The 14,948-nt window shown below is 40.0% G+C and overlaps 1 protein-coding gene across 12 annotated transcripts in view; it reads right to left on the bottom strand.

The window, feature by feature from the left end:
- SMOC1 (SPARC related modular calcium binding 1) overlaps positions 1 to 14,948 on the bottom strand; it is a 163,953-nt gene that overhangs the window by 57,440 nt on the left and 91,565 nt on the right. For all 12 annotated transcript variants that reach the window (XM_053944830.1, XM_053944828.1, XM_053944833.1 and 9 more), the window contains 2 exons: positions 13,494 to 13,593; positions 10,999 to 11,046 (listed from right to left, as the gene is read on the bottom strand). In XM_053944830.1, the coding sequence (XP_053800805.1) occupies positions 10,999 to 11,046; positions 13,494 to 13,593 (148 nt within the window). The remainder of the gene's footprint in view (positions 1 to 10,998; positions 11,047 to 13,493; positions 13,594 to 14,948) is intronic.

The raw sequence follows: 14,948 nt of genomic DNA, 5'->3' as shown, positions 1-14,948 counted from the left end.
AGGGACTATTTCCCTGGTATTCCTGCATTTTTCTATCCTGCTGCTGTTCTGGCTACTTTACTGACTTAAAAACCAAAACATTCTCTTTTTTTTTTGTTTAATTACTGTATAAGTAGATAGTATTTTTACCTTGAAAGATGACCATATTCTCAATCCCATGGTTTCAAACTTCATTCTTTTACTTAGTTCATATATCTTCTGAAATAAGCTATGCAGCAGCAGGGACAACACTAAAATCCCTCTTTGGACTAGAATCCATTAGCCCCACTGAACAGCTTGCCTAGAAATGCTACATGTAAGTGCCATAGAGTGACTTGTATGTTTATTTCACAATAATAACGAATAATGAACAATTAAGATAATTTCAGAACACAGTATCTAGCAGCAGATAAGCTATGAGCCCATTCTCACCAGCAATGTAAGAATGTTTAAAATGCTCTAGTTCAACTACATGTTGAGAAAGGAGAAGGGAAACAAAGCTCAGAGTCCCAGCTCAGCTTCCAGGCTCTGCTTCCGTCATCTGGTAAGTTTTCAGACAGGATCTCAGCCTGCCTGTCATTGCAGACTGATGTTTCACAGCTGCTAGCAATGTTCTGCACAGCTAAAGAAATGAATCTCGACCACCATGGAAAGTGGCTCTTCTCCTTATGAACCAGCAACAATTTCCCTGTGTAAAAAATCAGCTACGACAACACCTGGGAAGGCTATTGGAATGTCTTCAAAACTAAAAAACATATACAGGCTGCAGAAAGAGGCTCCCAGTGGGAGCAAAGAATATTTTTCATTCAGCTGTGTACTTAAGCTGTCCTTCAAGAGTCTGAGACACACACCTGAGTGGAAATGAAGACACAGCTAAAAGAATCAGTGCGACTAAACAGTTTTTTGGTATGGTCATAACACCTAGCACCAAAATCTACCTGTTACCAAAAATCAAAACTACCTAACACATTTGCTGAAGAATGATGACATATTTATCAAGTACCAATGGCAGCTGGCTGTAGGGATGGCAGTCAGTTTCAAAGCAGTGTCCAAGGCTCATTTTGACCAGCAGACACCTTCACAGGTCAAATGGCATAGAAAAGCTTTGCTGTGGTAAATACAACCCAGCAATTAAACAGTTGTAAATCCAGCACTTCCTTTTTTTTCTACAGAAAAGGATCAAGGTAATGAAGATGAGAGGAAGAATTGAAATAACTTTATTCTTCAGGGAGATTAACAATTGAAAGGAAATAAGCTGTAATAAACACTGAATAAAGAAGAATTAGAAAACTGCATCCAAGTGCATATCAATATAGGCCACAACCAAATTACTTGGAAAAGCTATTGCCAATCCATTAGAAGGGATGTTAGCCATCTTGTTCCAAGAAGGAGTACTGTCTGTAGTAATAAACTGAGAAAAAGGGAGGTGAGTTAGAAGAGGCAATGTAACACATAGCTGCTCCAGACAGTCCTGGCACTAAGCTTCATAGGGAAACTGGAGAGAAGAGGCACAACACAGAGAAACAGACTACCAATATTATACAGGCTGGGTAAATCACAGTCAGCAAAAGCTGGACAGTGGACTGTTAGGAATGTTTGTTGGTGGCTTTTTTTTTTTTTTTTTAATCCAAAGCAGAAACACCTCCGAAGTGTCTGTACTACTTACATTGTAGAGTGAGTGATCAGATCAAGAAATCAGCAATAGCTAGCACTGAAAATGTTTAAAAATAGATTGAAGGAGGGGAAGTAGAGATGCTTAATGTTTTTATAGCTTTGTACTTAGTAGAAGAACTCTTCTATATCTCACCCTGTAAACACTAAAAGTATTATAGATACTGCAGAATTTTAAGCTACAGAATTTTTATTTTGAACCATCTTCCATTTGGCTCACTGCCTTAAGTGACATTTGAAATAAAACAGGGAGCAAAAAAGTTTCCATACAAAGAAATATTTTGCTTAAGGCACCATATCTCATAGCAAGATTTTTAGCACTTGACATTGGCTCAAACTTTGAGCAAAGTTTGCAAAAAGCTCTATAGCACTGTCAACAGCTGCCTGATCACTCCTGGCAAAAGCAACAACCACCTTATGATTGTTTAGTTTAGCCTCTCTGGTTTTATTCTACCTACAATATATCACTTTTTTTTTTTCCAGGAGCCTCTGCTTTGATGTGAAGTATTCTCTGTTTCCACACAGCCAAACAGACACCCCCTCCTCAACTACCTCTCCTGAAAGGCTGCTCAAAGTCCACAATCAACTACCACCTTGTCACTTCAGGCTGTGCAAGAGCCCAGATAGCCGCAGCTGTGGAAAAGGGAGCACATCTGAAATGCCCACAAGAACACTGTGATTCTGATCAAGGAAAAATATTTAACAATTGTTATGCAAGCTTTATATAATAAGAACAAGATCCCTAGCCTTGGAAACATTTCAGAAGCTACCTGATAATATAATATACAGTGAGCTGGGGCAAGGGGCATGGAATGGTGTGGTTGCAGTACCACACTTTCTTCCTTCTCTCCCCAATATCACTTACATTCCCTTTCACTCCTCTCCTTCCAGCTCTGGTCTCTTCAAGGTAAAGACTCTATAAATTCTCCCACATCTTCAAGGCCTATAAGTGGGGGGTTGGAGACAGCAGAAATTTGCCAGATCAATGGCCATTTGAAATTCAGACATATGGCTGAAGCCCTACAGCTGCATGTGTTAATTACCACACGTGTCCCCTGTAAAGCAGTCTGTTAAACACAAAAAGAAAACAGGAGAGAAAAAAAGCCTTTCCAAAGGATTAAGTAAATAGTCTAAATTTTTGACCCTGCTCCCCCAGACGCATGCCTGTGTATAAGCTGCCTTCCTTTCTCCCAACACCTGCATACTGAGGAAGCACAAGACCCCTGCCACCTCTAGCCATGTGCAGCCAACCTATCTCAGAGTGTACTTTCCCCCTTCTAGCTCCTCATTTCCAGCTTCTTCTCTCGCCAGCCCCTCTCCCTTTCTCCTTTAGAGGACTAATTCCTGGCTGACAACCAGACTAGCCTTGGGCTTACAATATGCCTTTTCATTTCCTTGCAGGCAAAGAGAATGGATACCTCACTGTTATATCTGTATTGCATGTGTGAAAATGAAGAAAAAGGAGAGGGGGGAAATATATGTTTTTCCACTGTTTTTTTTCCTCCCTGGATCATTAAAGAGGAGTGTCAGCTTTAGTGAGTGAGCACAACTTTGCTCTCTAACTAAATAGCCCCAGCTTTTCCACCCCAGAATCTGAATATTGTCTAAAGGAGGTTTTCTATTTGATTATGAAACCAAAGGAATAGTTCTTCTGTGTGAGGGAAGGAATGGAGAACAGAGGGAACCAGATACGGTAACAGTACTGCTGGAAGGACCTCCAATGGACCTAATGTACGTCAGAAGGAAATGGGTATGTACAGAAAAAAGCAGCTCAGTGTACACAGCGTATAAGTGACAACACATTCTCAACATTAAAATATTTTTATTTTGAAGTGAAGGTCAATCTTGAAGTTACAGACTGCCAGACATCTACAGACATATTGTTCACAATGAACCAGAGACAGCTGATTTTAAGAATCATCTCATTTAATGGCATATTTGTGAGAAGCTGAACAGTCAAGATGAAACCTGTCAAGTCCTTACACAAATTGCTTTGATGCAGCACCTGAAGGTCCCATCAGAAACTGAGCACCAAGATGAGCACAGGAACATGTAATAAAATACATGGGCAGTGCCCAGAAAAATTCAGTCTGTGGGGAAGACTTCTCCCATCCTCAGCCTTTATCAAAGCATTTTGCAGTACAGCTCCTTTGCTGTCAACATAGAACAAAAGTCCAGATGAGCACACACAGGAAAGCTGTTATTCCAGATAGATCTGTTGTAAAGATCTATCTTTAATCCCCCTAGGAGCCATCGCAGAACTTGAACAAACATTGGGGTTGTCTCTCCAGCTTCTCCCTACCTTATTTAAGGGCACACATGGTCTGCATGCATTCAAGATTTCCCATCACAATTTCATAGTTTATTTCTCTCATAGAGAAACTTTGACAGAGCTCATGGGGCAAAGGAGTTGAAAGGAAAGTATTTCCAGCCCCTTGACCAAACACCTGCACCACGACAAAACACATTTCCTGGTGCATTACACTGATTTGAAAGAAAACAACACTAACATTCAGATGTCTAGATTGTATAAAGCATGAGAAGAATAATGTCAACAACTCTTTAAAAAGAGAAAAAGGTTTGAGCCTACATAAAGTATTTTAACAACAAAACCAACTGACAGACTCCAAATTTATTCAATTTCTTGGCAAGCTGTAATGATCAGACATCAGAAATCCATGTATAGCACATAAACAGTTAATAATACCTTAAGAGATGTTGTTTAATCAATTGTTAGTCTACTTATTAGATCTACTCACCAGCTTGCTCAATACCATGACTTAATAATTTAAAAACCTTTACAACTGTTCTTAAGACATTACAGACAGGAGTTGTCTGTAGATTGCTATAATAACACTTGTAAACTACAATTTTATTAAGTCATATTATATAGACTAAGCTACCGATTGGAACTGCTGCTTTATAGATGAAAGCAGAATTCTTGCATTGTATCAAACAAAATACACTTTAAAACAGAATTTGCCTTCTTTTATACTTGCCAATGAAACTTTCTCCAGTCTTAAATTTGATACATATGTTCTGAGGCCCACAAAAAAGTCTTGATGAAAACTAAACAGTTTCAGACAAGGCAGCGATGTGGGGAAGCAAAAGGATTGGTTTTAGTTCTACTGTTTATGTAACAAATTTGAAGTCTTACTTCTAGACTTTAATACTTCAAAAATCTGTTTGCTTCATGTGATATATCTAAGTGCTTTTTAGAACACTGCTCTGCTCTGGAAAAGTTATCCAATATACACTTGTAAAATTGTAAAATTACATTATTCCTCTGTTCTCAAAAATTTAATCACAATTCCCATTTAAAAGCTGGGTTCTTGCTATCTAATAAAATCTGTCACGTTGGCAAACTACAGTCTACCATTCCTGTGAAATTGACTTGCTTTCTACAGCTACATTTAACTGGAACTTAATAAATAATTTAGTAGATTATATAAAGTATAGAGATAGCAATAGGAACCAGAGAGAATTCTGACTATTTACAAGCTGGCAAACCTACTGATTAAGTTAATAGTATTTCTTACAGAACTATTCTTGTAATAGGGAAGCAAACTTCAATTCCACTGCTAAGTTTGCTTGGAAATATAAATATGAGCTAACCAAAATCTTATGTGCTACAAATTCCATCTACAGAAATTTTGCTCACAGCTCACTTGAGCTATTGCAGGACTGTTTTTTTTTACACTAAACCCATAACTTCTCAATCTACTGACCTTTTATCCTAGTTTCATGAAAAGCAGAAACATATTCATGTTTCTCCCATAGATTGTTTCCTAACTCCATCAGATTTTAACAGGGTAGACTGAGAAACTGTCACCATCAGTGTGTGGCAGAACAAATCAAGCTTTTGCACATCTGAAGGACTTGCAGCCTTCCTGTAGCACACACACATAGCAAATTGGTTGCTTTCAGGAAGCAGACTTATTACATATGCATAGTACAGTCTGACTTTCCACTGAGCTACACTACACACCCAGCTCTATCCACAAGCATCAAATTGTTTGTGCACATTTTCAGCACATGTGTATATTTTACCCACAAAATACCTGAAAAACACATCAGTCCTGGTCTAGGAACATTACATGATGAAGTTAAACAGTTCAGAAAATGATACTTGCACGCAAGTTCTCCATCTGGATTTTTAAATTAGTATATATTTTTTTGTTTAAATATATACACTAAGCATAAGGGATGCAGATGAATTGTTTGGGTAGCTCTGCAGACTTGTTACCTGCTAATGTTCTGCAAGAAATTAAACATAAGATGGTGTTCAACAACTAGAACCATCACTTGACTTCATACTGCCTTGGTAAACTTGTATTTACTTCATCTTACTGATGAAGGCCACACAATATTTCTTTTTCTTTCCTGTATTCTACACTAACTGCTAAAGACACCAAAGCATTTTCTCAGTGTTTATGAGGCTGGAGATGCAGTTGAAGCTCAATTTGTGTAACAGCACAGATGTGTTTCACTACGTAGTACTGAGTTGAATCCAGAAAGATCTGGAGAAGGTGAAGACCAAAGTCCCAGACTGATGTTTTAGTCACATTTCAATTTGATGGTTTTTGTCAAGGTATTATCTGTCTTTTGTGAGACATTCGAGCCCCTGTGGAGGCCATGTGCTCCTCTCCCTGCAAGCTGAGGGCAGGTGAATTAGGGCCAGCTGCACCTGACTTTTTGCCACCAGCAGAGAAAGCTCCCAGGTCCCCAGGTACAAGCAGCTCCATTTATTTTCATCAGCACAAGCCTCCTTCACTTGGGTTTGCCTGAGGAGAGTGTTCGCCCTTTACTGCTCAGCCTAATTACTGACTCACACTAATGGCTCATTACTGATTCAAACTGCTCAGTCTGTTGGCTGCATAACTGGGCCATTAGCATTTTCTAGAGGTAAGACTCTTGGAAAAAAGCATGAAAAAAGCCACAGAATGGGCCAACTTGCCCACAACTGCAGCCCAGGATTTTCCTGCCAACAAAGCCTGCCTTTAAACTAATTTCTGACAGTTAAACCCACAAAAAGGAACCCAATTCTACATGTTTAATTGGCAGGAATTTCAAGTTGCTCATCTTAGGTTTTCTCAGCAGGAATTTCAAGTTGCTCATCTTAGGTTTCTCAAAATGTTTCAGTGTTTTCTTATATGCTGCAAAACTCACTGAGAAAAAGCTTTTTGCATCTCCATACAAGAGTCATGTCTACACTTAAGACAGTAATTGTACAACAAGCTCAACCTGGGCTTTGCTTTCTGCAGGGCCATCAGAGCTTACATTTCACCAACAACCGTTCAGGCAATTGCAGATCCTATTGTCAGCTTTTGCAATAGGGGAACAAGACAAGTCAAAACAGGCCTGGAACGTTTTGCACTGCTAAAGACTTTATAAAAGAAAAAGGGAGTTCATGCCACTAAAGACTCTTCATGACTGACACTGAAAGGTACTCCAGCCCAAATTTACCCTGCAGTTGCATCACCTTTAAACCCCAGATTACTGGGATCCATTCTTTTCCACTTCTTTCATTCAGTTGGTTTTAAAATAGTATCATAGCATCCAGAACAGTAAGTTACCACTAATGAACCAGTATCCCCACTTCAATATATTTCCTCTTCACTCACTTTTAATTTACTCTGTTTCCAGTTTTAAGAAGAAGACCAAGTGAATTTACAGAGATAAGCAGACACATGGCTGTTTTTTACATCCCTCTGATTCCCAACCAGACTACATTTAAAACCTTCTTGGTGACTGTGAAAGACACTACTCCTGATTGCAATATGCTAAATCTGAGCTAAAGCTCCAACACTTCCCAGATAAAGAAAATAAAATTTTATTTTGTTTCATGTTTACTTCTTTTGTCTCAAAGTACGGCACACTTTCCCTGTGGCTGGAAAGGAATGTTCTCCATTCTTTAGGCAGGGAAGAAATCCAGTAAGGCCAGCTCCAAGGAGGCCTTTCACTGCTTCTTAAAACATTAACAACATCCTAGTGGGAGAGACTGGGGAGATCCAGACCTCTAGAGGACAGCATGCATTTTCATAGTGTCTCAGGACCATCAAACTATCAGCAACTAGAGCAAATTAATGCAAGATGCTCCTTATGAGCAAAAGAAATCTTCAGGTTCTGGATATCCTAATCTCACAGAAGAGCAATTACATTTCTTGGGAACTTGTTCTTCACTTGTGGGACAAACTCAGCACAAAAAGGACATTGGTAAGTGTCTGAGCTGCAAAGTCACAAAGCAAGCATGCCCTGGAGGACCTGGGCTTCCATTCCACCTCAAGCAAACACACTTCCATCTCCCCAGGCCCAGGTCTGTTCTGCCTTCCAGCAACTGAACACTTCTCAGACACAGAACAAATCAATATGGCCTATTTTAAAGTTTTAGGTTTGGTGCCAATTTAATTTGATTTAAATTACCTTATGGGGCAAATTGTATGACTAACTGGCATTGCATCATACAGCAATAGCAGCCATGTAAATATGCTATTTACAGAGCACGGAATTTAGAAATAAAAAGTATCTCTTGCCAGCATGCTTGCTTGCTCTCTGCAGAAAGCTCCACAGAATCACTTTCTGGAACTACATGCCAAGCCACATGAACATAAAGCCATTTTGTTTTCTTCTCATCAGTAGTGAGAGAGCCTGTGACTGGAATCATATGTTACCTCATATCTTCTGGTACTCCAACATACCTACCGAGCCCCAGAAATCAGAGCTTAACAGGAAGGAAAAGAGGGCAAAGGATCTGGAGAAAGAGTTATTACCAATAACCAGTTATTACCAATAACATTTTTCTCCTTCCAACATTAATTTGCTCCTTCTAAAGGAGAGCTAATATGCCAGTAAAGTCTTCATTTATTACCCAGGAGCATAAGCTACCCATCCACACTGCTCCTAAGGCAGAGCAGCCTCCACCCTTTTGCCCTGAAGACTTGAAAGGCACAAAGTTTATTAGCTCATATTTTACATTCCTCTATGAATGAGAAAAAAGAAATCACTTTTGAAAGTCTTAGCTATTCTTTGTTTTCCTCAGAGTACCTATTCTGTGCCAGATATGCTCTATAAGACCCTCACTAAGGGATGGAGAGAGGGAGGAGACTGCTGTGCAATAGGAAAATTCCAAAAGTTCCCAAATCAGATGGCAGTTGCCCAAAGAGATCTCAGAAGTTTCCAGGCTGTGCCTCTAGAAAAGAAAAGTCATCACTGACCCAGTTCCTGCTGGACCTCTCCTCATCCTGCTCTTTTTGTCACCTTGCAAAGGGCAATCTTTGCAACAAGTGCCTGAAGAACACTCAGCTAGAACAAATGGTTATGTGCATGCTGGCTTGCCATCAGTATTCAGAGAAGCAAGACCTGCAGCAACCACCTTGCTTCAAGAAAGCCAGGTTGTTCTTGATTTCAGCTTCCTTCCAACAGGACCTGATACTGGAATTTTGAATCAAGGTACTTAAGGCAAGAAAAAAAAAACTAATAAGAAGGACAAATTCATTTTTAGATTAGTCATTTTCACCACTAGATGAAAAAATAATGCTATGTCCATCAAATTTTAAATCAAATTATTACAGGTTCTAAAAGCCCTCTTGATTTTAAAAGACCCATTAAATAGCTGCTCATAAGTATTTTTCTAACATGATGGAATAGGGGCAGACTTGCTTATGTGTGGGTTTCTAGCAGATACTAACAGATTCAGGACTGCAGGAGACAGAAAGTTTACATGACTGCTTGAAGCATGCTGGCCCAAAGGGAAACGTTTCCTCTTTGACAGCTACTGCACAGCACGTTTCTGCAGCCACATGACCAAGCATAGCATCCTTGAAACAGGATGCCACAGGCAGCACCAAGGAGAATCAATTTATATTACAAATTTTAAATTAGTTCGTACCATTTACAGTTTTCTTTTTGCATGCTTCAACCCCTGAGTTAATAAAGGGAGTGTGGAAGAAAAAACAAGTTCAGATTTTCCCCTTTTGCTCCTCTTTCTCGTGAAATCCAATGTCAGCTGCTTTCAATTCTAGAACAGACCAAGACTACCCAGGTAAAAAACCTACAAATAACTCCAAAATAATGCAGATTTCAAGAGCTATTTGATTTGCTTGTACTTCGGGCTAGACTGGCAATGATTGCATTAACAGAATTATAACCATGTGTTCAGGTGCCAGTTACACATTAATGCATAATTACAGGTTTAAAGAGACATATCCTTACCTAAAATAAGAAACAGGCTTCAGCATTCTGTCTCAACTAAGTAGTTTTCCTTGCATATTTCTTCTCCTTACCTTAAGCTATTATATACAAGCAATAGGCTGCAGAGCAGATATGCTCAAAATACATCTCTACTCTGACCAGAGCAATCGAATCCCCATTAAGTGCTTTCAGGACCTGATTGACATTCCCAGCATGGAAGATGTCCCTCAAAGTATTGGCATCAAAATCAGTGTTTTCCTTTGTTTTGAAGTGTCAGGAATAACTGGTTTAGAGAGTTAGCACTAAAAATCCTGCTTTGATTATCAAAACAGGATCTTCTCCCAGGAAAGAGCACTGATCCTCACCAGCAGAAGCAAGGATGTATTCAGCACAGTTTTCCTGGAGTACAAACTCAAAAGCTGACTCTCCACTGGGGCTAGAGGGGAGAAAGGCTGAAAAGTAGGGTGTGGAAAAGGCCTAAAGACATATTTGACTGCTTCTCAACGTATACTTCAGTGGTCAACCCTCTAAACCATTTCAGTGAATGCAAACCAGAGGACATGGGGAAGAGCTATGAATACTCACAGGAGGAGAACAATGACCCATCTAATGCCTTACTCAGGAAGGGCAAGGACTGAAGACAGGAGTGTAAAGAAGAAGAATCAATGCCCATGAGGTTTCCAAGCACTGCTAAGGCTTAATCCAGCATTGCTCCAGCTGGCCAGAAGGTTTTATGCACTGTTAAACCCCAACTTTCAACGCATTCAAAGACACAACCATGGCACTGGCACTCCTATTTCCTGGAGTACAGATCATACTGACAGCCTTCCTAATCTCTAGGGGTTTTACTGAGAAATGTTCAGTCTGTTACTTCAAGGTGAACAAGCAGAGGTTATTCCAGACCAGCCACTCCTTTGGGAAGCTCAGCTTTCTTGTACTTCAACTCAGCTGAGAAGCACAGAGCAGAGAACACCCTTTTTCTACTCCACAGGGAGCAGAACAGTCATCTTATTTCTCCTTCTGAAAGGGAGCTCTAGTGGCACATCCACCCCTGCACCCTGGAGATGGTTAGGAACCCATGTTCTGAGCTATCTTAAGGGACTTGGCTGGGCAGCTGCTGTTACAAAACCAGTTGGTAAAGCACAGGACTCCACTCACCTTTCCTTCCCGAATTACCCTGGCTTGATGGTTTATCAGTTACTGAACCTAAAGGGGAGAAAAAAAAAAGAAGAAAAAAAGACATCCATTTAGATGCTGCATGATCACACAGAGCATATAATGTCACAATAATACAGCCAATATCTCAACCCATAAAGCATCTATTTACATGTCAACAGCTCCATTTAAGACTCAGAGAGCCTGTGGTTTCAACCAACGTGAAATGTATAAGGAAGTTTTATGCATTAACACATTAAATTGGGATAAGGGTAAACAAGAAATCTTTAGTAGCTGGATCTAGGGATTTGAAAGACCTCAACAGAGCACCATGCTAGTAAGAAACCTGGAATAAATCCAAGGGCAAGAAGGAAAGATCAGTAAGAGTCACTTCTTTCATTTGCAAATGTCAGGAAGAACAAATCAAAAGCAGATGCGGAGAGTGTGCAGGGAATGCAAGCACAGTATTCCAGAGGAAAGGGATTAAGTGGGACAATTTGCAGAAAATGGATTTCAACCAACCCCTGAACATACCCAGCTGTATGAAATGGGACACTAAGTAAGATCCAGCATGTACTTGAACAGAACACATCTTGGGTTGTTTATTATAACTTAGATCTTCACATAGTATGTATGATTCCATGCTTGGTTCTGCACACTGCTTTAGTGCTTCATCACAGTTTTCTACTTAAACTTGAACAGGTAATAAAAGCTCTTCAAATAAATCCATTAACCAAAGTATAAAAATCTATTATAAGCTTTTTTTCTTTTTTTTTTAACAGCTTTATTCACAGAAAACTGATTCTTCTATGCACCATTACTAAACAATTCCAATGATTACTGAACATTCAGGAAACATGGATCAAAAGTCAGCTTTAAAGAAGGCAGCTCTGACAGCCCCAAGAATCTGATCAAGACAAACTCTGAAGGTAAACTACTGCCTGGACACTTTCACTTGCAGATCAGTTCATCACAGATCTACTGCTGAATTACAAGTAGTAAGCACAAACTCAGTATTAGTCATCATATGTCTAACATCTGTGTCCTACAGTATAACATGGCTTTACTTTCCTGCAACATGATTTTATAAACAGCACAAGACTAACTGGATAGATCAGTAAAAGTCTAAAACATGCCCTACCAAAATGATATACTGGAAATGGTGTCACAAAGTCATATCCTAAAGGTTTAAGCCAAAATACTGTAGGATTGCACCTTACACTAATATAGGATATTAATTTTTTTTCTTTCCACATGCCTGTGAAAAACCAAGCATCTCCTCAAGGTACATTGGGTCACTGGTTCTCAGACAACTCTCCCACTCAACTCAAACCCTTATGCAAGTCACTTATTACCACAAGTATTAAGTGCAAGTTTGCTTATTACCACAGAACACCCTACAGCCAAGAGAACAGCAGATAAGGTGAGAAAAAAAATCAAAATCCCAAAGGTTTGACTGCTGTCATGCTCCTACCGGAAGGGCAAACACTGCAAGGTGTGAGAGCCATACTAAAACCCCCGAGGTGCAGATTGTAGAGCATGAAGCCGTGGCATCACCGAACATGCTAGAAACACACTTCTATGCTTACTGCCTCTTCCTTCTTTTTTAATTTTTTGGGGGGGATACAGGAAAGTGAGAAGGACAGCACAATTCCAGTGTTGCCTTTCAATTCTCCCCAAAGTACAGAACAACCCTGCCTGTGTTTACTGTGGTGTTGTCACAGCAGCACTGTTCACAACAGCTCACAAAACTAGACCACTATTGATCAGGGCCATATGAAAATCTGGAGCCCAATCTCATTCCACGTGAGCCATGGGCTACCATATTGAATGGTGAGGAGAAGAAAGAAAAGCATTACTCTTTTTTAAAGAAACTTGTGGATTTGGTCTCAATGAACTGCTGGGCAACAAAGTAATGTCAGGCTGAGCACCCAGAAACACATCACTTAATAAACACGAGTAAGAGCTGGGTCTGGATCTCCCTCTTGTGAGCTGTGGTGCAAGCCCAGTGCTGTCCACCCCTATAGCACAAACACAGGGACCCTAAACTAAGCAACATGGTCGAAAGACCCAAATTCATTATAATCGCAGGACTCCAGAAACTGACAGTTTTGCATAGAACCACCTTCATGAATTAACTGAAATCACTCTGTACAAAAAATTACTCCATGTCCCACAAAATACAGGCCAAGAACCATTTCATTACAATACAGCTCATGGAAAAAATTATCCCATCTGTTCAGCAAATCTTTGGTGTACACAGCAACACTGACTCTTGCCTTGGCTGCCACAAGTTGTCACCTCAGTGGTTTTTCTTACTGAGCCTTGCAGAAGTGTCTGTATCCTAATTGCAGGGTGGACATGCCAGAGTCCAAAGTGCAGCGTTAAGTGGGGTAAACTGGCCAAGTCACCTGAAAAGACTGGGCTCTCAGAAGGATGCATTCACCCCAACCCTCTGGTTATAAAGTTAGTATTTGTTGAAGCCACTCCCACAGTACCTGAACATACAGGAGTTTTGTTCTGTACAGAAGAGCCGCTAATAGGCTTGCCATCAGGTGTCACACACCAGCAGTATCCAGTGTAGGTATGGCACTGCACCTGTTTAATAAAACAAAGAGCAGGCATTTCATTTCTCACTCTATCGCCAACCACTTTATTATCATTCACCATCTTATTGAAGTCCCAACCCAGAGGTATCACAAACACATGCTTCAGAGCAAGGAGGTCTTACAGAAGACTACCTTTGATATCATTATATTTTCTTCCCTCATCTCCCCCGCAAAGAAAGGTGATTTCTCCTACTCCAACTCCTGTAGCTGAAATTCAGGAGGCAAAAGAAGTTACAAGTAATCATCTGAGAACACTTTAGTTGGGAGATGCAGCAGTTGTGTCTCAGCTCATTCCACCCTCTGCTACATCCCACTTACTGTTTACTATTAAAAATTTGTCCCGCTGCATCCCAGCTGGGTTATGGAAAGGCCACCCTATCCCAAAATTCCATAGCCACTGCTTGAGAGCAGCATCTGTAGGCATTTCAGAAGCATTTTATTCAATGACATGGCTGGAAAAGCGCAATACTGACTTGGTTAACAAACTTTCTCCAGATAGATTTAAGCTCTATTGTGTTACTATGTCAAACTACACAGCAGGAGCAAGATCCAACATGCTTGCTCCTTATATATTGACATGGACTTAAGAACATTTGATGAAGGTTCTAGTGAGTCAAAAGGTACACAGTATGAAATTAATCTTGATTGACATTGAAGCTCTACTTCTGAGCTGAACATCTAGAGCTGCCCAGTTCCTTCCTTCACCACAGAAAGACACCAGAATTACAAATTCAGATGCAGAACCTCTCAAGTAAGAATAGGTGAGTCGTGATCTAGCAGACTGATCTTAGTAACACCTATGGGGATATTAATACAGGACCACTAAAATTTCATTCAGCCTAACAAATCTAATGACAGCCTTTGCCTCAGCTTCCAGAGCAGCCAGCAACTGGATGAAATTCAGGATGCCTCTGACATCTTTGAGATAAAAGTAAAATATCATTGCACAGGCATCTGTGCAAATACTAACAGGTCCCAAAATTCTTTCTAACAAGCATACTTTCAGCTGTAGTTAAATATGCACATCAGTACTTTGAAATGGTATAGAAATCCTGTTACTATTGACTAGAGATGGCTCCTTCAATATTTCTGAAAAAAAGCCATGAAATGAGACCATTTCAGAAACTGCCTTTTTATTGTACTTGTAAAATGAGTTCTGTCCATTCTCTCTCTTTCCAAACAAGTTCATTGAAAACAATTTCTAATTCCAGTCCAGAAGAGAAGAGTGATGGGGTGTTTGTGCTGGTGCCCTCATTAGGGATCCTTTAGAGCAAAACCAGTCATTCCCCCTCCCTGACAGCTGGCTTCAATGCCCTAAGGTAGCAAAGTTTGTTCAGAGACTTA

Source organism: Vidua chalybeata, chromosome 6 (assembly GCF_026979565.1).
Source record: "Vidua chalybeata isolate OUT-0048 chromosome 6, bVidCha1 merged haplotype, whole genome shotgun sequence".
Lineage (NCBI taxonomy): Eukaryota > Metazoa > Chordata > Aves > Passeriformes > Viduidae > Vidua > Vidua chalybeata.
This window is presented reverse-complemented; position numbering and strand designations above follow the sequence as displayed.